The sequence below is a fragment of the Micrasema longulum genome, unplaced genomic scaffold (genome assembly GCF_059751315.1).
Source record: "Micrasema longulum isolate JH-2025_06_02 unplaced genomic scaffold, ASM5975131v1 h1tg001467l, whole genome shotgun sequence".
NCBI lineage: Eukaryota > Metazoa > Arthropoda > Insecta > Trichoptera > Brachycentridae > Micrasema > Micrasema longulum.
The window spans coordinates 180086-207051 of NW_028278653.1; the positions used below are offsets into that span (position 1 = coordinate 180086).

At 34.0% G+C, this 26966-nt stretch overlaps 2 protein-coding genes across 6 annotated transcripts in view; one reads left to right on the forward strand and one right to left on the reverse strand.

Moving 5' to 3' along the window:
- Eps-15 (Epidermal growth factor receptor pathway substrate 15) overlaps positions 1–3152 on the forward strand; it is a 60795-nt gene extending 57643 nt beyond the window's left edge. The window contains exon 18 of the mRNA XM_088235890.1: positions 3044–3152. Within this exon, the coding sequence (XP_088092016.1) occupies positions 3044–3117 (74 nt within the window). The 3' untranslated portion in view covers positions 3118–3152. The remainder of the gene's footprint in view (positions 1–3043) is intronic.
- LOC148275287 (nose resistant to fluoxetine protein 6-like) overlaps positions 1–26966 on the reverse strand; it is a 34821-nt gene that overhangs the window by 5832 nt on the left and 2023 nt on the right. For 2 of the 5 annotated variants that reach the window (XM_088235893.1, XM_088235894.1), the window contains exons 2-7: positions 15388–15521; positions 11490–11820; positions 9774–9967; positions 6869–7041; positions 4224–4403; positions 1145–1321 (exon numbers count right to left, since the gene is read on the reverse strand). In XM_088235893.1, the coding sequence (XP_088092019.1) occupies positions 1145–1321; positions 4224–4403; positions 6869–7041; positions 9774–9967; positions 11490–11820; positions 15388–15521 (1189 nt within the window). Of the gene's footprint in view, positions 1–1144; positions 1322–4223; positions 4404–6868; positions 7042–9773; positions 9968–11489; positions 11821–15387; positions 15522–18526; positions 18652–26966 lie in introns of those variants that run through there. The other 3 variants (XM_088235896.1, XM_088235897.1, XM_088235895.1) reach the window with 3 other exon arrangements.

Genomic DNA, 26966 nt, shown 5'->3' on the forward strand with positions numbered 1-26966 from the left:
TAGAACGCCACATCACTCTATATTTGCATACAGATCTCGCTTCCTGTACATTCATACATCTTCTTATGCACGCGCGCCGATTATTCCGATTTTTGACATGTCCATCTACAAGGGTTTGCTGGATTTGGTCATGCCATGTCTTTCTCGGTCTTCCTCTAATTCGGCGTCCATCAACATTCGCATCGTAAATATTCTTAACCGTTCTTTTGCTGTCCATTCGCTCTACATGTCCAAACCACCGCAGAGCTCTTTTCTTGATTTTGTCGATAATGCTTGTCTCGGCCTTACATAATGTACGGATATCAACATTTGTGCATCTATCGTACATAGTTTTACCACGCATTCGCCTGAAAGATCGCATTTCGACAGCATTCAGCCTACTTTCATCCCTGTTTTTCCAAGTCCATAGTTCGCTCCATACATCAGAGTCGGGACCAGGACTCCGTTGTGAACTGCTAATTTCGCAATATATTGCACTGCACCTCTTACTCTTACCTAGTTCTCTCCTATAAACGTTTCAAATTCCTTTTTTTATTTACGCACCGACACAAACACATCCTCACACATTTATTCACACACACTTATATACACATACATGAATACAAACGTCCCACACATACAATTTTATAAACTCTATTATATATTATGTATTATTAGATTACCAGTAAATTTTTTCAATTGGCTCTAGTATTGTTAAAATATTTCTACTTATTTTTTTATGTAAATAGCTGTAAAAATCCCAGATAAATAAATAAAAACAAATAAATAAATTTGCAAAATAGTAAGGAGTATCCAATACAAAAAAGTAGAAATTAAATAACAATTACTATGGCGACTGCCATTCTTGACATTTCGTTTGCCAACAGCCAGCTAAACGCAATAAATAGCATGATAAAGAATAAATAAATAAATAAATCAAAAATGCAATTTTGGAATATTTTCCATATTTACACCCGTGAAATTCAAATATGTGATTGCGTAAATATGTTGACATTCAATATAAGATGTTCACGGAAGTTCCATTATAATCACGAATACGATAAACAACCATGGTGAGATATTGTTATCACATCGTTTATTAGAATGTCATAGTTATTTGTGATTGAGCTTCTGAGCGATAAGAAACAGACGGAAGACTTCTTACTCGGGTGTGACAATCAGAAGTGGGTTGTATTCGTTAATATATGTCAGAAGTCCCGGTGTTATAATTGTCCCCAGCAACAGTCCTCCTATCAGCAGTTTGGCCAACTTGGGCAGCCTGTGTGCAATTATCAGGATGACCAAACCGGCAAAGTAAAATTGCATATCAATCGTCAAATACCTGCAAAAGAGGAAAAAGACAAGCTTTGTTAGTCATAACATTTAATTTTATTTATTTATTCACACTTTTCTCTCACAAACTATAATTAATAATAAAAATAATGTGACCTCACTGGGGTTACCCGTGCCGAGGACACTTAACAATATACATTTTTTGGAATATTTTTACATTTGAGAATAAACAAAGAGAGGATCTTAATAAACAGAGATAATTAACAAAATATTCAGACAGTTTTAACCACAACATATTTATATTTATAATTAATTTATGTACATCTATATTATTTATATTACAAAACGCACAATGAAAAGAACAAACACCTATCATAAGCTATACACTTGTGGAGCAGTTGTTTAATATTGGTTTGGGCGAATGAGACAATCAATTTTACTTCTACCTAGCTACAATATTTATTTTTTATAGCCCTTTTAAACATATTCTCGTTACTAATTGTTTTAATAAATAGTGGAAGTAGGTTATAGATTTTAATCAAATAATACTAAAAATCCCTTTGTCCGAAAGTGGTATTAGTTTGTATTTGTTTAAGTTGTCTTTGTGTTGAGGATCTAGTTATTATATTATTTGTATGTGATGTATTGTAGGGGTTATGTATTAATGATTCAGAACTATAATAACAAAAAATATTAGATACAGGAAAGTTTTGAAAAAAATATTATAAAAGAAATATTAGCGTTTTTATAATTGACACAAATATTTCAATTTTATGTGACCATTTTCAACGAGTTGTAAATAAACAAACGAACAAACAAACCATCACTATTCCTACTCTTGACATGTCCATCTTTAAGTATTTGATGCACTTGATCGTGTCATGTCTTTCTCGGCCTTCCTTGTTTTCTGCATCCATCAACATTCGTAGATCCTTTTAGCCGTTCTTTTACTGTCCATTCGCTCTACATTTCCAAACCAACGCAGCACTTTCTTGATTCTGTCGATAATGCATGTCTCAGCCTCACACAGATTACGGATCTCGACATTTGTGCACCTATCATACATCGTTTTACCACGCATTCGCCTGAGGGATCGCATTTTGACAGCATTTAACCTACTTTCACAATTATTTTTCCAATTCCATACTTCGCTCGCATACATTAGAGTTGGCACAAGAACTCCATTGTGAACGGCTAGTTTAGCCTCCTGCGATGAACATTTGTTTGCCAAAGTAGATTTCAGTGCACCGTTCACCCTGTTCCCGGCACTCACCCTCCTTTCATTATCTTTCTCGGTCATAACTATTATTAATATTTAAAGCATTAACTTGTGGTCAAAAATTTAATTATATGTTATTAAATATTTGTATATAACCACTTACCGACTCTTCTATGTCTACCGGTTTCGAGACGTACCCGTCTCTTCGCTGGGACACCAATTAAACCAACGTGCAAAACTTAACCATAGTTATTGCACAACAATATATAAAACCAACACGACATGCATTTTAATAAGCACATCCACTGATTATGTTTTTGTGTTTATTAGAAGCCCAGTCGGCGGTCGTAACGCGTGACGTCAAAATGACGTGATGCCAACTGAGAGCCGTTTTGTATGTGCTCATTTGAAACCCAAAAATTATATTAATAGATTGAGTTTTCCTACTGACATTTCTTGGTGGATCTGCATTTTAATTATAAAAATATCCATTAAAATACAAACAATGAAACTACTCGATAAGAATTAACTGCCGGGAATTATTGCTTTCAGAGAATCACTTAATTACCCCCGGGTCCAGGGATATAGCTGTGGATGGAACTACCAACCAGCGGCCCCTGTTATAGTTTTAATAAAATTTAAATACATGTAATTCAAATACATTTTCATTATAAAACTTCATAAAATTATATAATTTTCACCAGTTTTTTATTATATACATTCAAACAAAACTTAAATTCATACAATTGTTATTACTTTAATTTGAACTCTTTTATTTCCATAATTATATAAAATTATGATTTGCAACCCCTGCTTTCTGTTATAATATAGAAATTTGTTTAGTCTCACGACGAAAACCCGAAAAGACGAAACCTGGTCACTGGTTAACATTTATAAATAAATCTGGAATAAAACTATGTTTGTATTTTTATTATGGCGGCCTCCGTGGTGTAGTGGACAAGACGCTTGACTCACACACGGAAGGTTCCGGGTTCGATTCCCGGTGAGAACACAAAAATTAAATGTGATTTTTCTCAATCCTGGGTGTTCTGTGATGTAATTCACCACTGTAATTGGGCTTCCTGGCCTATTGTGGTGCAAAAAAAAAAATTAATCAAAATTATTATAACCGAAAATTATAATGAAAAACTCATTTTGAATACATTAATATCATAAATAAAAGTAAAAAATCTCAAGTCTACAAAAACGTAGAAATAATATTGACTCCATATTTGTTTAATTTACTGAATGGCTTAATTGATGTACCATCGTTACTGGAACAAGTGGCATTCAATGTTCCGATCCGCCGGTTGCGAAATAATAATGTGCTGTTCTTCGATCAACACAGCACAAACTATGGCTTGCATGCACCAATGTCCCGATTGTGTCGTATTGAAAACTCGAGACGAGATCTGTACTTTTTCGTTGCAAGTTTTTATAGATTTAAAAAATCACTAAGACAGACCAGATCTTGTCTCAAGGACAAGGTAGTAATTTTTCATTTTTTTTGTCCTAGCTTTAATTTTAAAGAAATTGTATTTACCATCGTCAGAATGGACTGCATAAGTTCGTCAAATAAATAAATAAAAATAAAATAAATCCAATATAAATAGGTACACATTATATTTTTAATGTTATTTCCGACTTGTGAAAATACCCTATTCACCATTGTGGTGGGTCTCTTGGTCTGATATGGTTAAAAGTAAAATAAATAAATATCGAAGCGTATTACCAGGCTTGCGGCACACAAATTATTGACCCCACAAATGAGTTTATGTACAGAAGATTGGCCCACCAACTTTCTTGGCAAAGTTGAACCTCTTTTCTGGAAACTGGCACTACAAGTCCTTTTGTCATGTGGGGAACCCAGAAGACAGTAAACCCAACTATTGCAGCATATGCCGGAGTCAACCTGTAATTTTAAAAATCCCAACGGTTAAAATACTTGTCATTTGTCACCCTCTAATTTCTCAGTAGTTCACAGAACTCAACCTTCTGATAAACTAACTTTTTTTCCTAAATTTCTTGCAACAGCGAGGGAAAACATTTCAAGAAGGAATATGGAAGTATAGGAATTTACAGGTCGTATGACCTGTCATTGGCTGGTTTAAGTGTCCACTTTACACACTGTGTAACATTCACCATTCTTCCATATTCCCTTCTCAAAAACCTTTTCCCTCTCTGTTGCAACAAATTTAGATTTAAATAGCTCTAGGGAAGAAATCCAGCCTGTCTACAAACATTTGGGCATAGTCAAAACATTGTTGATTAAACTAACTGGTATGAGAAGTGTGAAAATTGAAAAATTGTTTTCAGGCGTTGCCTCTAGGTGAAATGGTTCAGCCGAATGAATCTTACCTACGTGGTAAAGATTTTGACTATTGTACTCCAAAAAAGTCAACATTGAAAGCCATCTACCACACACTCGAATCCGTTGTAAAAACTTAATGTCTTTCTTCGAATGCACTGATACAAGCAAGCAAATCTTTTTTTCATTACGAATTGATTATATTTCTTTCTCTACCAACCAAAATTAGTAAGAAAAAGCGCGTACAAATATTTACATTTACATCTTTCAATGTTCCTTTCACTGTAGCTCTAAACCCCCCGTCTCCCCCCTCCTCGTCCTCAAGGTAGGGACAAGAGGAAGTATAAATAATATAAATCTATCACCAAGTTCCAACCCCTTTATGTCGACAGTGATAGAAAACGTTAGTATCTACTCTTTGGAGCACCAGAACGCCCCCAGGTGACCCTCAAGGCCAGTCACCGGCGGCGCACCCAAATGCAGCAGACTTACCCAAAGACTACTGGTTACAAACCAACTTTTGTACGGCAGTAACAGCCACCACTCATACCAACTCAAACTGTAATTATTAAAGAATTTTACCTCATCAAGCGAAAGTAATAAAGGAGATGTGTATTCCGTGCTCAGTGAAGTCTTCAGCAAAATATATCCACTGACCAGGGCACCCGCAATCAAAAACCTCAGGCCTCAGAGACGTCCGGTGACTCCTGTTTAGTAAAGGATTAATTATCCCCACCTGCCCTTAGATCGGGACAAAAACGGCACAGACAAGAGTTCTGCACCTCGACCAGTATGGGATCCATTCCTCCCGTATATATGTTATTTACAGGTGCAGTAGGCCAGAGGTTACCTCGGTTGAGATTGAGGGCCCCCCAACAAGTCCCACCTCTGAACTCACCTCTCCACAAACGCAGAAAATGCCCTCAACTTGTTTCTTTTTGCCACCAGTCAACAGATGGAAGAGTTGAGGAAATGTGGATGTTTAAACATAGGCAGAAGGGTGAATGTTACTGTGTACAGTGGCCACTTAAACCAGCCACTTATAGTTCATAAGCTTTTCAAATCCCTAGACTTCCATATTCCTATATCAAAAATGTGTTCTCTCCGCGTTGCAAAAAAATTAGATTTAAATAACTCCCTAGGGAGAAAATCCATCCTGCCTACAAACTTCGAATATACTCAAAACCTTGTTTTGTCTCATTTGTTATTTAATTGTTTGATAAACACGTAAAACTTAATTAATTTTTTGTTCAACAATGTTTGAGAATGTCCAAATGCTTGCAGACTGGCTGGATTTCCTCCCTGGGGAATTATTTTTATTTAAATTTATTTCAACAGATAGGGAAAACACTTTTAAGAAGGGAATATGGAAGTCTAGGCATTTACAGGGCTTATGACCTATCATTGGCTGGTTGAAGTGGCCACTTTACACACTGTGTAACATTCACCATTCTGCCCATGTTCGAACATCCACATTTCCTCAACTCTTACACCTGTTGACTTTTGTGAAGTAAAAGAGCTGAAACCTTTATCACGTGGGTGAGATTCATCCGGCTGAACCAAATCACAATCATAAGCCCTGTAAATGCCTAGACTTCCATATTCCCTTTCCAAAAATGTGTTCTCTTCAAACATTGTTGAATTAACTAGGTAGTTAGTAAAAGAAGAAGTATATAAATTGGAAAATTTTCAGGCACTGTCTAGTAGGTGATTTGGTTCAGCTGGATGAATCTCACCCACGTGATAAAGGTTTCGGCTCTTTTACTTCACAAAAGCCAACAGATGGAAGAGTTGAGGAAATGTGGATGCTCAAACACGGGCAGAATGGTGAATGTTACACAGTGTGTAAAGTGGCCACTCAAACCAGCCAATCCCAGGATAAGCCCTGTAAATGTTTTCCCTCTCTGTTGAAATAAATTAAAATCCTTTCTTCTTGCCTATTTGAAGACAAACAATAATTTTTGTAAGATAACGTTCACCACTGACCTATTCCTACATTCCCCCACTAGCTGAATCCTAAGGTTCAAATCTGAATATTGCAAATATTGGGTGGCATTATTTATTCTCACCTCAGCCATCGTCTGCCAAGTCTCTCGAGCACCAGATCTAGGGCACGGAAGTTGGGTGTGATATTCGTTTTCTCTAAAAAGTTGACCGTCAATTGCAAACCTGACATGACGAAGAATATTTGGAGATAAAGCGTAATGTTGACCAAAAATTTTACCAGTCTTGTTTGATGAACCTGAAACCATTTTGCTTAAATTATTCTGCTGGACAGATTTAGAGATGAACGTCGTCATTTCCCAGCTCGGGGACCTGAATACCTCAAGAACAAAGGCGAGAAATAATATCGTTGTTAATATTCCTCCCTTCGACACAACATTTGGTCGAACGTGGGAAGATTATTTTTCTGCAAATTGTTTAATATAGGTACTTCCACATAAACGATAAAAAACAATGTTTCAAAAGAGAAATCAAAATCTGGCTGTGGAAAATTAGGGAAATAAAAAATACTCGCAGGCAACTGGAAAATGAGGAACTTCACCCCTACGGGAAATTGGATACAATAAATGTTTTGTGTATTCAATTTATTTATTTATTATATATACGATCTAGAAAAGAAAGAAATATAAGTACAACTTCTTGTCACTTTCGCCGCGCGCATTCGTGATGTCGCCGCGTAATGTTGCACCATGGGAAAAAATATAATCATAACACAAATGTAAGGTAAAAAAAAAAGCAATCTGTTAACTTATCTAAAATTTTATTGTGCACGCGGAAATATTGATTGACACAACAGAGTAGATAGGTAAAGGGTCATTTAGTAAGAGTAATTGAATTAATGAACTTTGAACTTAAAATATATTAAAAAAAATATTTTACATAAAATTGATATTTTTATATCATGTTAAATAATATTTGATGGTTTAAAGATAATGTCGTTCAAATATCCACCAGGGCGTTGTTCAATCCGAGGTCTAATTTTTATTAGTTCTTTCATTATATCAGCAAAGTAGGGTAAAAAAATTTACTACCCTGGCAACAATAACGATATATCCATTTTGTTTTTTTCGACAATCTGACAGATGGAAAAATAATTCAATTTTTAAGTAATGCATTTGCTACTTACACATGCATTTGCTAATTACACATGAAATGTGATCCCATCCTATTTCTTTAAGATCCCAGCAGTATTTCTACACTTTAAAACGACCCAACTCGGCATAGTTGAATTCAAATCGGGAGTTGCGTACTGAGCGACGTCTATAAAGAAACTAATGGGTCAAAACGTAAAACTACTCCTTTATGAGTAGTTTAGTCGCCTTCTGTTTGACGCGCGTATGCGGTTTCTGGACTATTCTTAATTCTATGCGTATTCTTTTTAGTGAATCACTGTTTCTAAGAGGAGCTTAGCAATTGCGCCGCCAGGCATAGTTTGACGTTCACAAAATACAATCTTTACATTTAAATATTAATTGTTTTAATCTTTGTTAATCACTCATCGCCAATGAAAAGTAATACAATCCTTTTTCAATGTTTATCCGAGAAAAGTTGTTACACGTTTTCATGACACAAGTAGGCATTTTTGTTTCGATTCTAAACGTCATGCCTAGCTGGCGATCAAAGAACGATTAAATACGCGCTGGACATGAGTTAAGTGTCATCATTTTTGAGGGCTCAAAGCATGTCTATGTATTAATATGTGGATACTGTAATGTCTATATTGTATCATTAAAGTGGTTAAGTGGTAATTAATGTATACCACGGTTCTAGTATTTAAAAAAAACATTGAATGCGTGGTACCTTTTTATACCACCACGCTTTATCTTTGAATTCTTTGACTCTTGTGAAGCCCTCCTTTACCACGTCGATAAACATCTTGGATTTAGCAACTGTAGCTCAACGACAAATAACCATCGACGTGCTTAAAAACACGCTGAGCATTTGAGCAATCACAATGAACAATAATGAACATGCTTCAGTTATCGCAGTAATAAGTCAACGCGTGTGTAATCTCTACGTGTTGACGTTGCTCGTGTCGGTTTGGTTTTTGTTTTCCTCGTAAATAAATACGGTTGACTGGCAAAAATTGGCGTTTACTATAAAAAATAATTCAACATATTGCATTTGCAAAATAGTAAGTAGTATCTTAATACAAAAAAATGAAAATGAAATTGCAATTACTATGGTGACTGCTTTTCTTGACATTTGGCTCGCCAACCGCCGCGCCGGCTAAATGCAATGAATAACATGATAATTAATAAATAAATAAATAACAATAGCAGTTTTGGAATATTTTCCATATTTACACCAGTGAAATTCAAATATGTGATTGCGCAGCAGGATTATACGTCGTGAAACGTAAATATTTTGACATTTAATATTAGGTGTTCACGGATGTTCCATTGTGATCACGAATACGACAAACAACCGTGGTGAGGAATTTTTATTACGTCGCTTATTAGCACGTCGATAGTTATTTGTGATTTAGCTATGGATGCAACTTGCATCTATCTTGGGAACGGTTTACCTACATAGATAGATGCAACAAAAACCTAATATTGGAAAATATACACAGCACAATATACTCTACTATTAGATATAATATAAAAGTATTTTTTAATGTATGCATTGTCTATTATATTATTTGTGCCATGTCAATTTTTTTTTTCTTAAAAAATATTTTTTTTTTCTTAAAATGCCAAATAAAGACTATTATTATTATCAAAAATATAATAATTAGTGAATGTTGGATACACATATTATGTTTTTTTTTTCATGAACTGAAACACAAGTAAAACAGTTCAATAAGTAGATAGTTATTTGTGGTTGAGCTACTGGTTTGTTTATTTGAATATTATTGTAGTAATGAACAGACTTTAGTTCTGTTTCATACAAAGAACTGCAAATTTCATTCCAGCCGGATACGGAAACCAATAAAATGTTATTAAATAATATAAAATGAAAACTCACTGCTTCGAGGACTTCCGGATTTTTAAAATAAACATTGTAGGTCAAAATGTAGAAATGAGAAAAAACAATAAGTATCGAAATAAAAGGACGTATGCGGTGTAAACCAAGAACCCAATGCTCTTTCTCAAATTTTGTAGTTAGATAGTTAAAATTCTGACGAGTGTTGAATGCGCACAGGATCCCATAAAACATTCCTGAAAATTAAATTAGTAGTCATCTTTAAAAAATATATATTTACGATAATTTACGTAGCGCAATTTTTGTAAAAATCACCTCAAGGACGCTGTACAATAAGCAAGCATGCCTTGCAGTAATACCGAGCGGTGAGTTTTTAGATTGGTAAGCTGCAAAAATTCTATTATGTCTATAGCGGTAGTATGGCCCATAAAAAAGGGTCTATTTTATATTTGATAAATAATCTATAACAAATGGCACTAGCGGCTAATAGTTTCAGTTAAAATATTTTCTAATTTAACACAAACATTTAATTAACAAAAAAAAACATAGTTGCAAAAAACTGGAACCTGCGAGGACTCGAACCCCAACCCTAATCGTTAGAAAGCAACGACTTATCCGCATGGCTATTTCATATACAAGTTTAATCGTCGGAAAAGTAATTTATAAATTTGTGTTGTTATTAGCGTACCGATAATTTTCGCTTAATTGTGACTACCGTTACTTGTCTTGAAGTAAATCACTAATTCTTAGTAAATAATGATAAAATCTTAATTATTCAAAAGTATTTCTCACCGAAAACGATAGTTCACTAATAATTGCATTTTAAGAATCTTTCCTTTATCGATTTATATATCACTTTAATATTCACAAATCGGTGTAAGTTATACATTTTATTAGTCTTTAACCCATAATTTACTCTTGACACTATTCAATTACTAGTAATATTAAATTTACTAGTAACGTTTTTATCATAACTCAAACATTATTTTTAAAGTATATATGGATACGGAAGAATAACCTAGAATTTAGGAAAGCTGCAAGATTTTACTGTAATCGTAAGTTAAATTTTTCTTAGGTAAATCTGAAATTTGGAGTTCGGAGACGTAATGAAATTCATGTTTTATCTTTGGCCACGCAAGCTTCTGTAATCCGGTAGCAATAATTTTGGTCGATAGAGGTGCAACTGGCTTGCTGTATGGAATATGATATAAATTGATTAACCCAAGAAATGCAATGTATTATTACTATTTTTGTAATATATTTTTCCTAATAAAAATGTAAACAATTCCCGGTGAGAACACAAAAAAATAAAATGTGATTTTTCTCAAGCCTAGGTGTTCTGTGATGTAATTCACCACCATAATTGGGCCTTATGGCCTGTTGTGGTGCAAAAAAAAGTGAAATACTGTCCAGTAATTATTTTTATTTTTTATTTATTAGTAGCATAAATAAGTATTTTTAAATTAGAAATTTGTAATTCCCGCAAAAACGGCCACGCCCCTAAAACGTCACGATCATGTTCATTAATTTGTTCCTGACAATTCAAATTTGTTAAGAACATTATCACGAATCTTGACGTCACCACTATCAAGGCCAAACATGTGATGCGCGAAGGCGGTTTCTGGACTATTATAATTCTGTGTAAGAGAGAGCACGAAGATAGAACTCATAACAAGAGAGTCAGAAATGCTGTTATGTGACCAGTGTTTGTGTGAAACAGATTCAGTCTGAGGAGTTAATAAAAACACAAATTTGTACCTTTTATTTCGTCTCCTGGTTTCGTGACAAAACTGGAAACTATGCCAAGCAGAATTATTCCGGCAATAATTGCAGTGTACACAATCGCACCGGTACTAATTTCCTTATTTTCATTTCTATCAGAACATCTTTTGATAGTCACATTTGCATTGAAGCCAAATTGTTCCTTCATATCTCTGTTCGCCCACTCCGCCAGTACTGCCCGCCGTACTCGGCTATCTGCATGCAACGTTGTGGGGGAGACACCTGACATGTTGCATCTCTTGGTGACACAGACTCCCCGGTGTAAGATGTCATGGCGGAAGAATACTTTGTTGTATGAACTAACACTCTGTAAGATTTAAAAAAAACATATAGTTCTATAGGAAACCACAAACGACGCAACAAGTTTAAAACCCATTTGAAACGCATTTAAAATCAGTTACATTAAAACTGGCTTGCAGGAAACTCGTGTCGCGTTTTGGCCCTGTTTTTTCTGTCAACAAAATGGCTGAGGACGAAAATAAAAATATTGACTTTGTTTTGGAAGTAGAAAAGTATCCTTGTCTGTACAATATAAGTTTATCAAGCTACTTTCGCAAGACGGAGACCGATAAAGCATGGGCAAATATTGGAAAAACAATTAAAATGACAGCTGAGTGATCAGTTTATTTATATTTATTCATACTTATTATCTAAACACGATAATTTCATTGCCAGGGCAATGCAACCTGTGGTTTTAAAAAGTAGTTATTTAAATATTTTCTTTAAGATAAAGCTGAAGGATTGGGTCCCAGGGTAATGTTTATTATGTGGAACTATATTACTGGATCGTTGATTACTTCCCGCATTGATACTCGCTGACTGATATGATTTTCCTTCCTTGGATCTCACAAAATTGTTAAAGACACAAGCGCTTTTGACTATATTACTGACCAGCTCAGGTATTTGACAAGGAATCGGTGATTCTAAAAGCATGAATTTTTCTGTTAACATGCCAAAAGCACATTCAACACTTTTTCTAGCACGGGACAGTCGGTAATTAAAGATACGTGTGGTGTGAGTAGCAGTTCTTCATGGAAATGGTCTCATTAAATATGTTTCCAATGGAAAGACTTCATCTCCAACAAAGTAAAATGGAATTGCATTATTACTGTCGTCAAGTGGTAAATGGGCTGGGGTGGGAATAATGAGTTTCTTCTTTTACGCCTCCTTGCTTGTCGAAGATATAAATACATAACAACAATATCTTCATCCCTTGAACTTGACATATTGAAATAGATTGAGAGCAGACCTCTTAGAGAAAACCAATGACTACGAAAATTTCATCACGTTGCGCCGTTTGTGGAAATAGTCTGAAACTGATTTCAACCCAAGAGTTTCATTAGGGTTTAGTTGCAGTTTTGTTTTACCTTGCAAAATGTTTAATTTAGTTGGTAAGTAATTTCATAATTTGCTATAAAGGATTTTTAAATTTTAATTATCCGAACGGTTTTTATACGCTTTCACCACAGATTCAAGAATTTTGGTTTCGAATTAAATGTCAAGGTCACGTCGAAACCCGGCTGACGGTTAGAGAATGACTAAATACGCGTTGGGCATGTGTAAAGTGTCATCATTTTTGAGAGCTCAGGGCGCGGCATTAAGAAGTAAACTTTTTTGAGTATGTATACAAAACCTCAAATGCTGAAACGCGGTCTGATTTTTTCTTCCTGTAGTAAAACAGGCTTGCAGATTACACATATTGTTTGAAGATTCTCTATTTGTAAATTAGAATTTTGAACATAATTTCCGAAGGACTATTTTACTTTGACATGATACCGTTGACATTTGACATACTAGTATGTATCACATAGGACATGTGGCGTTAGTAGCTGCCGTTTTTAGAATGAATAATTTTAAAAGAAATCGGCCCGTGTTGACATTTCAATCTTAATGCGGATATCTACTGAATACCACTCTGGTAATTTTAAATAAACTTTTGAACAAGTGTTGTATTAAAATAGTGTAGAATAAAGCTATGTAAGTATATCGCGAAAATAATGATTATTGTTATTTGAGATGATTTTCACAGAACCACAGAAACAAATTATAGTCATATTACTTCTATATATTATCGACTTAAATGATACAATTTAATGAACATTTTTTGTAGATTGCCCCAAAATAAATTACCGTGCGCCACTAGTATGTACTATCGATCGTAATATGAACGGTCATTTTATAATGATGAGAAAAGTATAAAAATATAATGTTCGGTAATAATACATTTCTTTGTGCCTAAATAATATGAAATAATGGCTGAATAAAGGTAATGGTTTAAAGGTTGAATGCAGTAGCAATCACCATACTTGACCCATTAATAAAGTTGCAAAAGGCAATTATTAGAGTTATATTCTAAAAGCCTTTCCGTTGTGAAGTCAATATTTGTAAAGTCAAAATATTAAATGTAAGACAATTATATTTAAAGACACTTGGTAGAAATATATACAAATAAAACATCACTCATCATCACCTGTTGGATGCTCGATACCTTCGACCTCGGGACTGTAAACAAGGCCTGCCCTCTCGCGATACGCGTGTTCGAAGAAAACAGGGAACGTTTGATTTTAGGTAAACTAATTGACGTTATGGTTTTGAGTGTCAATCCTGGAATTAATGAAAGGAGTAAGGACTTACGGTTTCCTCCCTTTGGCACTGGTCCAGAAAGACACCGTTATCGTTTGCACTGGTCACTTTGCACGTTTTCTTATATGTTGGTGATTCGAAATCACTGTCACGCTCGCTGTACGGTTTTCGCTGTTGTTCGCGGTACGGTTTTTTCGTTGTGTTGTTACGCGTTGCTTTCTTGACTCGCCGTCAGGGAGAAGTAGGTACATTGGGATTCAAAACAAGGACCACCGGAATCAAAGGAAGGAATGGCTTGACACTTGAATAAAAGAAAATGAATCCGAAACATCACCCATACTAAAAGCACTCGATCTAAATGAAGGCAAAATGAACATTCCACCGGTGAAAACTTATTTTGCCCAAAGGCATTGGATTTTTATAGGCCATCGTGTACACAATATGCTCCCACAAGATATATTATGCTAAGCCAAAAATAAATTTAAAATTTATATAAAAGAGTGGCTTTTAAAAATAGCAACCTATTTCAAAATATACCTCCAACGAGCAGCAATTAAAAATTTGAATGTGATTTATATTTTTTGTGTCAAAATGTTGTATTTTAAAAAATGTTATTTTGTCACCGGATTCTACTATTTTTCATCAGCTTTCATTTTATAACTTTTGAGTTTTTTATGTAAGATTTCAATTTTTTTTATTTATTAATAAATTTCATAAATGGTACATGTTTTTTTTATTCTATACAAATCTACTTTTATACATCTAGTAAATGTTATAACTGTAACTCTCCAAAAAAGAGACCAACTCTTGTGCTCGGAGAGTGACTTACACTGTTATAGTTGTTTATTTATTATATTATATTCGTTTTTATAATTTTGAGTATACGAGCACATGAAAAAAAAAAAAACACAGGATATATAAATATAAACAGAAAATAATAATACATTCATACTAATATAATAAAATTTAATTAAGTTTTTACACTTGTTCAAAAAAATTCTTTAGATTTACTTTGAATTTATTCATAGATATATTAATTTTAATAGTTTTTTAGTACATTGCGGATATTATTGTAATTTTTGACACCTTTGAAGTATAGACAGTAGGTATTTAATATGTTTGCTAATACTTTAATTCTAATTAAATTTTACATTATTGTTCTACACCTAATTCTATTATTTACTAAAATAAACGCCGATTTTTGGCACTGATCTGAACTGAATAATTCGTAGACGTCTTGCTTATTTTTGCATCGAAATTCAATCGATAAAAGTTTACTTATCACATTTACCTTAATTCTGTACCACAAATCGGAAGCTTCATCTGAGGTCAATTCAATATCCACCAAGCAGAAAAGTCCATTAGGGTCAAGTAAGCATTCATCATAATCGTCTAATTCAAAAAGTTCTGGAAAACCATGGGTTACTGAAAAAATAGAAGAACATGACATGTTGTGTTACATTACGTGACGACTTTGTCTTGTCTTGTCTTGTCTTGTCTTGTCTTGTCTTGTCTTGTCTTGTCTTGTCTTGTCTTGTCTTGTCTTGTCTTGTCTTGTCTTGTCTTGTCTTGTCTTGTCTTGTCTTGTCTTGTCTTGTCTTGTCTTGTCTTGTCTTGTCTTGTCTTGTCTTGTCTTGTCTTGTCTTGTCTTGTCTTGTCTTGTCTTGTCTTGTCTTGTCTTGTCTTGTCTTGTCTTGTCTTGTCTTGTCTTGTCTTGTCTTGTCTTGTCTTGTCTTGTCTTGTCTTGTCTTGTCTTGTCTTGTCTTGTCTTGTCTTGTCTTGTCTTGTCTTGTCTTGTCTTGTCTTGTCTTGTCTTGTCTTGTCTTGTCTTGTCTTGTCTTGTCTTGTCTTGTCTTGTCTTGTCTTGTCTTGTCTTGTCTTGTCTTGTCTTGTCTTGTCTTGTCTTGTCTTGTCTTGTCTTGTCTTGTCTTGTCTTGTCTTGTCTTGTCTTGTCTTGTCTTGTCTTGTCTTGTCTTGTCTTGTCTTGTCTTGTCTTGTCTTGTCTTGTCTTGTCTTGTCTTGTCTTGTCTTGTCTTGTCTTGTCTTGTCTTGTCTTGTCTTGTCTTGTCTTGTCTTGTCTTGTCTTGTCTTGTCTTGTCTTGTCTTGTCTTGTCTTGTCTTGTCTTGTCTTGTCTTGTCTTGTCTTGTCTTGTCTTGTCTTGTCTTGTCTTGTCTTGTCTTGTCTTGTCTTGTCTTGTCTTGTCTTGTCTTGTCTTGTCTTGTCTTGTCTTGTCTTGTCTTGTCTTGTCTTGTCTTGTCTTGTCTTGTCTTGTCTTGTCTTGTCTTGTCTTGTCTTGTCTTGTCTTGTCTTGTCTTGTCTTGTCTTGTCTTGTCTTGTCTTGTCTTATTTTGGGTTTTTTACAGCTATTACATAAGCAAAATAAGTAGAAAAATATTAACAATACTAGAGCCAATTAAAAAAATCCACTGTAAATCTAATGACACATAATATATAAGAAAAGAGTTTACGTAATTGTATGTGTGTGAAATGAGGGAGAGGGTGCGTGTGTGTAAGTATAAAAAATAATTGTTTAAAACTTGTAATTATAATAAAAATGGTACAAGAAAGGGCTGGGTAAAAAGTTTGAAACCTTTTTGTAAAAATTCAAATCAAGAAATGTTATAAATTGTATTTTTTAAAAGTATGTTAAATTTCAAAATCGTATTCTGAAAAAGGCATTTTATTTTAAAATTTAACTGATACACACTGAATGAATAATGTGCGACGAGTCCCATACAATACGAGTACGGTAAGTAACCACAAAATGCAGTAAATACGATATAATGTCAACAATAAAATAAGGTTTGACAATACGCGAACGTTGATTCAAAACGAACATACAAATACATATTGAATAACATATAAGTTTGATAGAAATGATTCGGATTATAAAAATCAGGTGTCACAAACAGTTGGCCCGCAGTACGGGGAAACATAATTATATTAAAAGATCTTCTCACTATAAAACTTATATTTATTCAGGGATAGAGAGCAACGGAGAGGAGGATGCGGACAAAGACAATTTATTACCTATGGCAGTTTTGATAAATTTAATATTTTTGGTAATATATCTGTGCCATTAAATTCTGTATCGTTAAAGACTTCACGCATGCGTGCGGTGAAAGTGGGGCTTTTTGGACACCGATGTATTCATATATGACTACGCTCCTCTGGACTATTCTTAATTCTATGTTTTATTTGCACATTAATTTCATCGCGGGTAAACATAACGTACGGTCTTGGTATAAACGAGTGAATTTTGTCGCAGTATCGCTTTTTGTTATCGATGTCGGGACAATTGTAATCAGATGTGAAATGTTACTGATTTATTTGAATCAAAACGAAATGGTTAGAACATAGAAATAAGAATAGTGCAGAAGGAGCGTAGAATCATATTTGAATACATCGGACTGTATCCAATAATCCCCCCACTATGCCCTACTTTCACCGCGCGCATTCGTGTTGTCGCCGCGTAATGTTGCTTGATGGGAAAAAAATAACAAATGTAAGGTAAAAAAAAGCAATCTGTAATTTCTCAAAACTTTTTGTGCACGCGGAAATATTGATTGACACAACAGAATAGATAAGTAAAGGGTTATTTAATAAGATTAATTGAATTAAAGAAACTTTAAACATAAATCATAAAACTTATTTTGCATAAAACGGATACTTTTATATCATGTTAAATAATATTTGATGTTTTAAAGATAATGTCGGTCAAATGTCCACCACAGAGTTGTTCAATCCGAGGGCCAATTTTTATTAGTTCTCTCATTAGATGAGCAAATAGGGTAAAAAAATTACTACCCTGGCAACACTAACGAAATTTCCATTTTGTTTCTTCGACAATCTGACAAGATGGAAAAATAATTCAATTTTTAAGTAATGTATTTGCTACTTAAACATTCGTTTGCTAATTACACATGAAATGTGATACCATCCTGTTTCTTGGAGATCCTAGCAGTATTTCTACACTTTAAAAGTACACAACACGGCATAGTTGAATTCAAATCAGGAGTTGCGCACTGAGCGACGTCTTCAAATAAACTAATGGGTCAAAACGTAAACCTACTTATTTATGAGTACATAGTTTAGTCGCCTTCTGTTTGATGTGGTTTCTGGACTCTTCTTAATTCTATCGTAAATTTCGTTAGTGTTGCCAGGGTAGAATTTTTTACCCTACTTTGGTCATCCAATAAAAGAACTAATAAAAATTAGACCTCGGATTAAACAACGCCGTGGGGGACATTTGAACGACATTATCTTTAAAACATCAAATATTTTTTAACATGATACAAAAATATCCGTTTTGTGTCACATAAAATTTGTTTTATATTTTAAGTTCAAAGTTAAGAGTGTGGCTTTCTAGGAAAACGGTGTTATCAACACCATTTAACACCGTTTTCCTAGGAAACCACTCTCTAATCACCTTTACGATGGCTGTCCACTGCATCACCGTTCACTACGGCCGTTAAAATACGGGCACCGCTGTCCTAGGAAACCCTAGCTTTAGAAACCTGGGCACTCCAATACATGACAGATGACAGTAGACATAACCACAGAAAAACAGAACAGTTGAACTGTCAGAAATAAAGCAACGTGAATGCAGCATTGCTTCAAATATATGTCAACAATTCTAATAATAAATAATATTATTTCGCCGTTCGGATCTTGAAAGCACACCTTGGTTTTACTATTATCATCTTAACGGTTGAGAGGTGAAAAAGCCAAAAAAAAATATTAAGAAGAACTGTTAACATAATTTGTATTTTGCCACGGGTCGATTACGATTTTTCAAAGGTTAGAAATGTTTTGATCGACAAAAGTAGATAAACACTTCGCTAAAATAAATAAATTAAAGGCATTGCCAAAACAAAATTGGTCAAGAGAAAACAATCAAATTCAAAATAATTGTCGGTGTTAGTTTTAAGCACACAAAATGCGTAATTTATTCGATACAATATATCCGCGTGTCCGAGACACTAGCCACGGGACCACAACTCGGTTTAAAACATTTTTTCCACATTTTACATTCATGGGATAAAGGTGAAATACAAAACCCAAAACGCCAACAACAGTTATTATAAAATACTAATAAATTTCTAGGTTTTGTGAGTAATAAGTACATCCCGTTTAAATTTCGCGCGCTAATGTACAAATGACATTTTTTAACTGTGATTGGGGACAATTATGCCAAGAAGGTTGGCCAACATTGCAGTAGTTAATAGACATAAATGAAAAAAGTACCTACCTTATTCTTTTAGTTAGTATTTAAACGAATAACAATATCTTTTTTTGATTGTTAATATCTTGCTAATTCATTACAAGAAATTAATTCTTTCAAATTGTCGACTGTTTTCTGTTTTTTATTATGAAAATTATTTTTTTAAAGTAATATCTTTGTTTATTCAAAAATGGATCTGAGTGATAACTTTATAATTGAAGTAAATCCCTTATAATAATAAAGAAATCACATTTTGTTCGTTGAAATAATTTTTTTATTTTAAAATTAAATAAAACGACCGTGTAGGTGACTAAAAAATGTTTTATCGTAAATATTTTTGGATAGGGATGTGGGTGTTAGTAAGGTTAGGGGGGGGGGAGGGGGGCATTGGAATAATGTAGTAAATTAAAACACAATATTTTAAGAATTCACTGTCGTTTTCAGAGTCGCCTTCAGGATCTGTCTGACGTCCAGACTCAGATTCATTTTCTGTAGCCTCATCAACTTAGGTTTCGACTGGTATAATTCAACTGTTGATCAGGAACTGAAGCGCTGTGTCCAATTCTTGTACACTTTCTGCTATTCTTCTCTTTCTCTCCCTCTCCAACTTCTTACTATCTGCCAGCGGTTTAGATCCGGGATAAAAGATCGCAATGTGCGAAATTGTCGCATTAAAAACTGAACCACTGTAGTTCCTCCTGAAAACAAACTCTGCCAATCGAGAGTGTAATTGTTTTCGCTTTGTTCCCCTAGTGGGAAGATGGTTGTGCTTTACTACACGCCAGAGCCCCTCTATCGTATTTGAGTGGATAGTTCGATCGTCAGGGTCAACGTATTGCCCGCTGTGATTAATCACATCACGCGAATAGTTGTACCCTAGCAAACGATCTAAACCAGCATAGGCGCTCCACCCGTCGCTTATGATCCGCGTTCCTTGAAAGTAAAATACACATTTTTAATTTGATTTTCAACATTAAATATATTTCCTTGTCAAATAAATAAATATTTTTTTTACCCGGGCAATCCTCTGCATTATTATGGGCCACAAAGTTCGGCGCTTCCGATTATCAACTATTTAAAAGAAGCATTTTTGTGGTCCGTCACCATCACCTGTAATTTATGGAAAATATTTAGATCGGTTTGTTGCATAATGTTTCTATTTGGTGTGAAAGAAACTCTTACTTCTCTCTACTCCGCCGAAAATCACAGTTCGGGAACTAACCGACCACGGTTATACTTTCTCCGTGCGAAAACGGATTTGTCAATCTCGACAACCTTTCCTACGCCACCTATCGCAGGAAGGTTATCATGGAAAGACGAACACATCTCTCGGAGGTAGCTACTGTCGCATTCGCTCATGAGCAGATTAACCGGAAACCCTTTCGACCACGTAGAAATCATTTTTATAATGGTCGAAATGGCCAGGCTACATTGCTCAAAAGAACTTCCGAGTGGGCTCTCATTCCTTGTTTTACCGTCGTTTGCCGGACAATTACGACAAGCAAAGGTAAATCCGGTGGTCAATTTCTTGTTGGTGTACTTTTTCATATTACCATTACACTGGCTGCATATTTTATTCTGTGGTATGAAATTATTCAAGTGACAAAAATTGAGCGCCGCCTCCTCGGTATTTGTGACCGTCATCGCCAAAGTAAAAATTGTCATATCTTTTTCCCTGTAAAATCACAAAAAAACATTTAATTAACATTCACATTCAAAAAAAGGAATCTAATTCGTGTTTTACGTTAAAATGCGTATTTCTTTCACGTTACATATTGATATTTTCGACGATTTTTGCTCAAGAATAAATAAAGACAACGAACACAGAATGATGCAATTGTTTGGTACCCAAAAACCCGCGCAAATTTTGACGTTTCATTTCGATATCGTAATTAAATACGTAATCATAATATATTTTTTTAAAAAAGTTTTACTTACCGTGATGTGTACAGTGCCGAAAAAATATTTATAATACTAATAACAATCTCTCACAGTTCAAATTTAATTCAAACCGTAATTTTGTTTGCAAAATAAAATTCATATTTTTGAAATTTGTTCTTAGGTGTGATCAGGTGTGACCGGTTGATTGGTCACATTGTTTTCCAAATGTCAGTTTGACCACTACAACACTAGTTAAAACTTCCAATAGACAAGAAGGTACTGAATTTAATGACCATAAATTGTGCTGAGTAATCAAATAATAAAACCACTAAGTATTTTCACATTTTACAATTGGTTGATTAACGTTAACACCCAATTTAATATTAAATATTTATACACTTTCAAATACGTTTCAAAGATGAGATCAAATCGTTTGTTTCTTATTATAACCTATTCAATTATTTTATTCAAAAGGTTTGATTTCATAATTATTTAAATAGGTTGGGTTAAATTATGAAGCGTTGTATTTTTAAAAGAATTGTTGCGTATCCGAAAAAAGCACACTAAAAATTGTGATATTTTTGTTGATTGATGTCAGTAAACGCTTTTCAAATAGTGACTTTGTGATGTTACGAATTTTGTAAATAAAAAATTCATGGCGTCGCCGAAATATTCTAATAAAAACTAGGATGTTTTTGTTGAGAGACGTTAGCAGGCGCTACTCAGGGATGACTTTGTGACGCGACGAAATTATTTTATAAGAAATTCATAACGTAGCCAAACAACTGTAATAAAAACGAGAATGTTTTTGTTGGGTGACGTTAGGAGGCACTACTCAGGGGCGAATTAGTGACGTGACGAAATTATTTTATAAGAAATTCATGCCCCTACCAAAATATTGTAATAAAAAGAAGGATGTTTTTGTTGAGTGACGTTTGCAGGCGCTACTCAAGGGCGACTTTGTGATGTGACGAAATTTTGTATTAAAAAATCATGGCGTACCCAAAATACGAAATCGCGTGGTGTTTCGAAATTGAGCAGTGCAAAAAAACTGCTTTTGCACTTTGGCGGGAATTAAAAAAAATTGCTTAGAAGAATGCTTATTAGAAAAAAAATTCCATAAAAAAAAAAGGTAGCCGATGAGTTACAATATTATTTTTGTAGATGTATAATTCCCATTTTAATATGTGTACAATTCCGATTTTGATGTGTTTGTATTTATTGCTATTTTTTTTCGAATTATTTTTAATCGTTATCCTATTCATAAATTATGTTTTTAACTCAATAAAATATATTTTCTAAGTATTTACTGTTATTTTTGTATTTTTCTTAATATCGTTCATGTATGTATTATATTCATATTTCTTCTAATAATTTACTATATTCTTTTGATTACAATAATTAAAAATGCGTATTTTTCGTATGTATTTTTCTGTAATAGACAATCTATATAAATTTACGGATTTACGGAGCATGGCGAGAGAGTGGTAGGGGGGGGGACGTGTGGCGGGTGGCACATCTAGCTACCCCCTCCGCACCCTGGTTTTCTCCCTTGCAGGAGTAAGAATCCATTTTTTTTAAATTATTTTTTTTTATCCACAATATTTTGAGTTTGTCCAAATTTTTGTAGACAAGGACTGGATTTGCCGCAAGAGGCAAAATTAGCAGTTCACAACGGAGTTCTGGTCCCGATGTATGGGAGCGAAGTATGGACTTGGAAAACCAGGGATGAAAGTAGGCTGAGTGCTGTCGAAATGCGATCTCTCGGGCGAATGTGTGGTAAAATTATGTCCGATACATGCACAAATGTTGAGATCCGTACATTATGTAAGGCTGAGACAAGAATTATCGACAAAATCAAGAAAAGAGCTCTGCGCTGGTTTTGACATGTAGAGCGAATGGACAGCGAAAGAACGGTTAAAAATATTTACCATGCGAATGTTGATGGACGCCGAATTAGAGGAAGACCGAGAAAGACATGGCATGACCAAATCCAACAAATACTTGAAGATGGACATGATAAAAGTCGGAATAATCGGCGCGCGTGCATGAGAAAATGTATGATTGTAGAGGAAGCGAGATATGTATGCGAATATAGAGTGATGTGGCGTTCTATCCTCTCTGCCTACCCTTACGGGGAAACGGCATGATGGTTTGTTGTTGTTGTTGTTGTAGGACTGGATTCAACTCCCTGGGGAGCTGGTTAACATATTACAACAGAGATAAAGAACATTTTAGTGTAGGCATATGAAAAAGTATAGAAATTGAAAAAATAAAATTTTCAGGCGTTGCCTAGTATGTAGGTGAAATAATTCAATTGCACGAATATCACCCGCATAAATAAAGGTTTCAGCTCTTGAACTTCACAAACATCAACAGATGAAAGAATTGAATTGGTATATAGATGCTCAAATGGATAGTAGAGCTAGGTAGACATAAAATGGATTGTCTCATTCGCCCAAACCAATATTGAATCAACTGCTCCACAAGTGAATAAGTTAGGTTTTTGTTCTTTCATTGTGCGTTTTGTAATATAAATAATATAGATGTACATAAATTAATTAAAAACATATTGTTTAAATACGTAGTGTTTAAAACTGTCTGAACATTTTGTTAATTATCTTTGTTTATTAAGTTAGTCTTCTTTGTTTATTCTCAAATGTAAAAATATTACAAAAAAAGTATATTGTTCAGTGTCATCGGCACGGGTAACCCCAGTGAGGTCACATTATTTTTATTATTTGTTTATTATTTTTATTAGTTTGTAAGAGAAAAAATATGAATGAATAAATGAAATATGGGCAGAATGGTGAATGTTACACAGAGTGTTAAGTGGTCACTTAAACCAGCCAATGACAGGTCATAAGCCCTGTAGATGCCTAGGCTTCTATATTACCTTCTCTCTGTTGTAATATGTTGATTTTCTTTTAGTTTTGAGACGCCACTAATTATTTTTTTTAATATGCCAATATATTATCTTCTTGCTCATACCGATGATCATGGTTTTGGATGTGACAGGGTTTAACAAACACTCTCTAGTGTGTCTTTTTTCAAGGGTATAAAATCCATTTTGTTTATGAGATTGGCTGTAGGTGCAAAGCGTTTTACTGTTTTTTTAATCTGGGTATTTTATAATTTTACGTTGAACATTTTCAATCCTTCCCATGTATGTGTGTTATATATTGTAAGCTCCACACATCTAATGCACACTGAAGTTTGGATGATTGATTGCCGGAAACTAAATGATGGATCATCTATAATATCACGGGTTCCGGAAAGTACAATTGGTATTAAATTTATTGGGATATGTGCCGTTGAATATTCCGAATTGAGATGAATGAATAACAGTAATTTAGATGTATATTGGTCATGATTGTTAATCATTTTGTTGCCAATGTGTATTTATACTTTCCTTTAGTTTAGAATATTTCCCTTTCAATGGTTTCGTCAATTAGGGATCTTGGCATTACTTTATATAGTAAACTCTCCTATCGTGAACACATTGACAATATTGTAGACAAATCTTTCAAACTTCCCCGTTTTATCAATAGAAGGACGACGGATTTCAGAAATATTAATACCATCAAAACTCTTTATGGCTTACTAGTTCGACCCCAGAATATAAATCAAGACTAAGCGTGTTTTATTAGAATTACGCCCTCTCCGCCTTCGACTCCGCCGCCTGCCTTTCTGGAGAATATCACCGCCGACCCAGCCAAGATTAGTATATCTCATTATATTTGAATTTTATTAGGTAATTTAACAAAGATAAATACTAGAAAACATACCATTTGAAAGCATTCGTAGATACAAATTTACATGCACATATATCTTCAATTATAGAATTACACAAAATAGATTTATACATTAAGATGTAATACATATTTTTGAATATTTTTTTATACAGGATACAATGCATTGAAAAATAAGTTGTGCGTGGGTACTTATTAAATAAGATTTATTCCTACGACATTATTCGCAAAAGCTGAAAGAGTATCATGAAAAATGTCAATTTTATTGTTTCGGCAGTATATTTATTTATTAATTTATTTATTTATATATGGCATTTCTACCATTTACATATATGTGGTATAAAGAGTGCTTAAAAAAATAAAAAAATAAATCGAGTATGAAATATTCATATACTCGTACTATACACATTATGAATTACTTGAAATACATATATATTTTAAAGAAATTATACAATAACAAAATACATTAATCAATCAAATTATAACTATTCCAACCCAATCTTCTGAAGATGATTTGCTCTTTTTGATAAAAATATATTGGTCACTTTATTTTTTAAGTTAGGCAGAGATAAACTAAATATATTAAAATGTGATGCATATTCATTCCCGGTATTCTGTAATCTAACAATAGGTGAGTTATATTGAGCTACCGTTCGAGAGTAGATGTTCTGCTTAACCTAGGTGGTACATAGAATGAAATCAATTTCAGTAGATCAGGGGTATCAAACATTGGTTTTATTATTTTAGATAAAGTCGTAAGATCGGTCGATGTTCTTCGTTCTTGCAATTTAGTTAATTTAAGAGAGTCTAAAATTTTGTTATAATTTAATTGATTAGCAGAAAAACCCATCTTAAAATTAATATATCTAAGAAATTTATTCTGAATTATAATATATTAATTTATATATCATATTCCCGACACATGCGGGCCATAGGTGTGTGGTATGTAGCATTATTTGAAAACAAAGGCAGTTTAAATATTTCCCGATGTCTGAGTGTTCTCAATCCCGCATTTATTTGTATTTTATTTAGGAGGTTAGTATCTACATCTATCTCATCTGAGATAGCCGGTTAACAGCAGCTGCAGAGCCACCCCTATCTACAGTTCACCTTTACACACGGCGAGGTGTCGTGTATATTATATATTTTTTGGTAAACGAATTTAAACATTTATAATTTATTTTGAATATATATGGGATATATATTAAACAAACATGTTAGATTGTTCTTAGAATTTTGACACGGAGCCTAACTTTATATCTTCTATTATATTTTTGTTCATTTTACGCCGGTGTCTCTCGGAACGGAACTCCGGCGTATCACGACGTTTACCTGTATAATTATTTAGAGTAAAAATAGCTACAATTTAAAATTAACGGCTCTTAGTCCCTATACCGAATTAATTGCAGTAAAATATTTTCTGAAAAAAAAAGTTACGCGGTTTTGCAGTGTCACCGACGATATTTTTCACTGTCAAATGCATTATCACAATGAAGATGTTCTGCCCTATGAGAAATTGGACATTAAAAAAGTTTTAAAGTATCCAATCGTACGGTAAATATTCATGAAAATGTATGACAAAAATAATTCTAAATGTTATTTAATATTTGTATATAACCGTTGCCGACTTTTCTATGTCTATGGGTTTCGAGACGTACCCGTCTCTTCGTCAAGCCACCAATCAAACCAACATGCAAAACCCACTGTACACCTTCACCATAGTTGTTGCACAAAAATATAAAACCAACGCGACATGCATTTCAATAAGCTGATTAGTACAAACATGCACTGATTAGATTATGAAAATATTATAAGTTGTTTGAAAAATAGTTGGAAAAAGGGGGAGGGGATGGAGAGAGGGGCTTGAGTTTAATAGGTTTAGGGTGACCATTACCATGTCAGATGTTCATTGTTTTATAATTTTTGACAGCGCCCTCTGTTGGGCGGTCTTGGATTCTGTGCGGTGTTCAGTTACAAGCTTGAAAAGAGTAGCAATTTTACCGACATTTGAA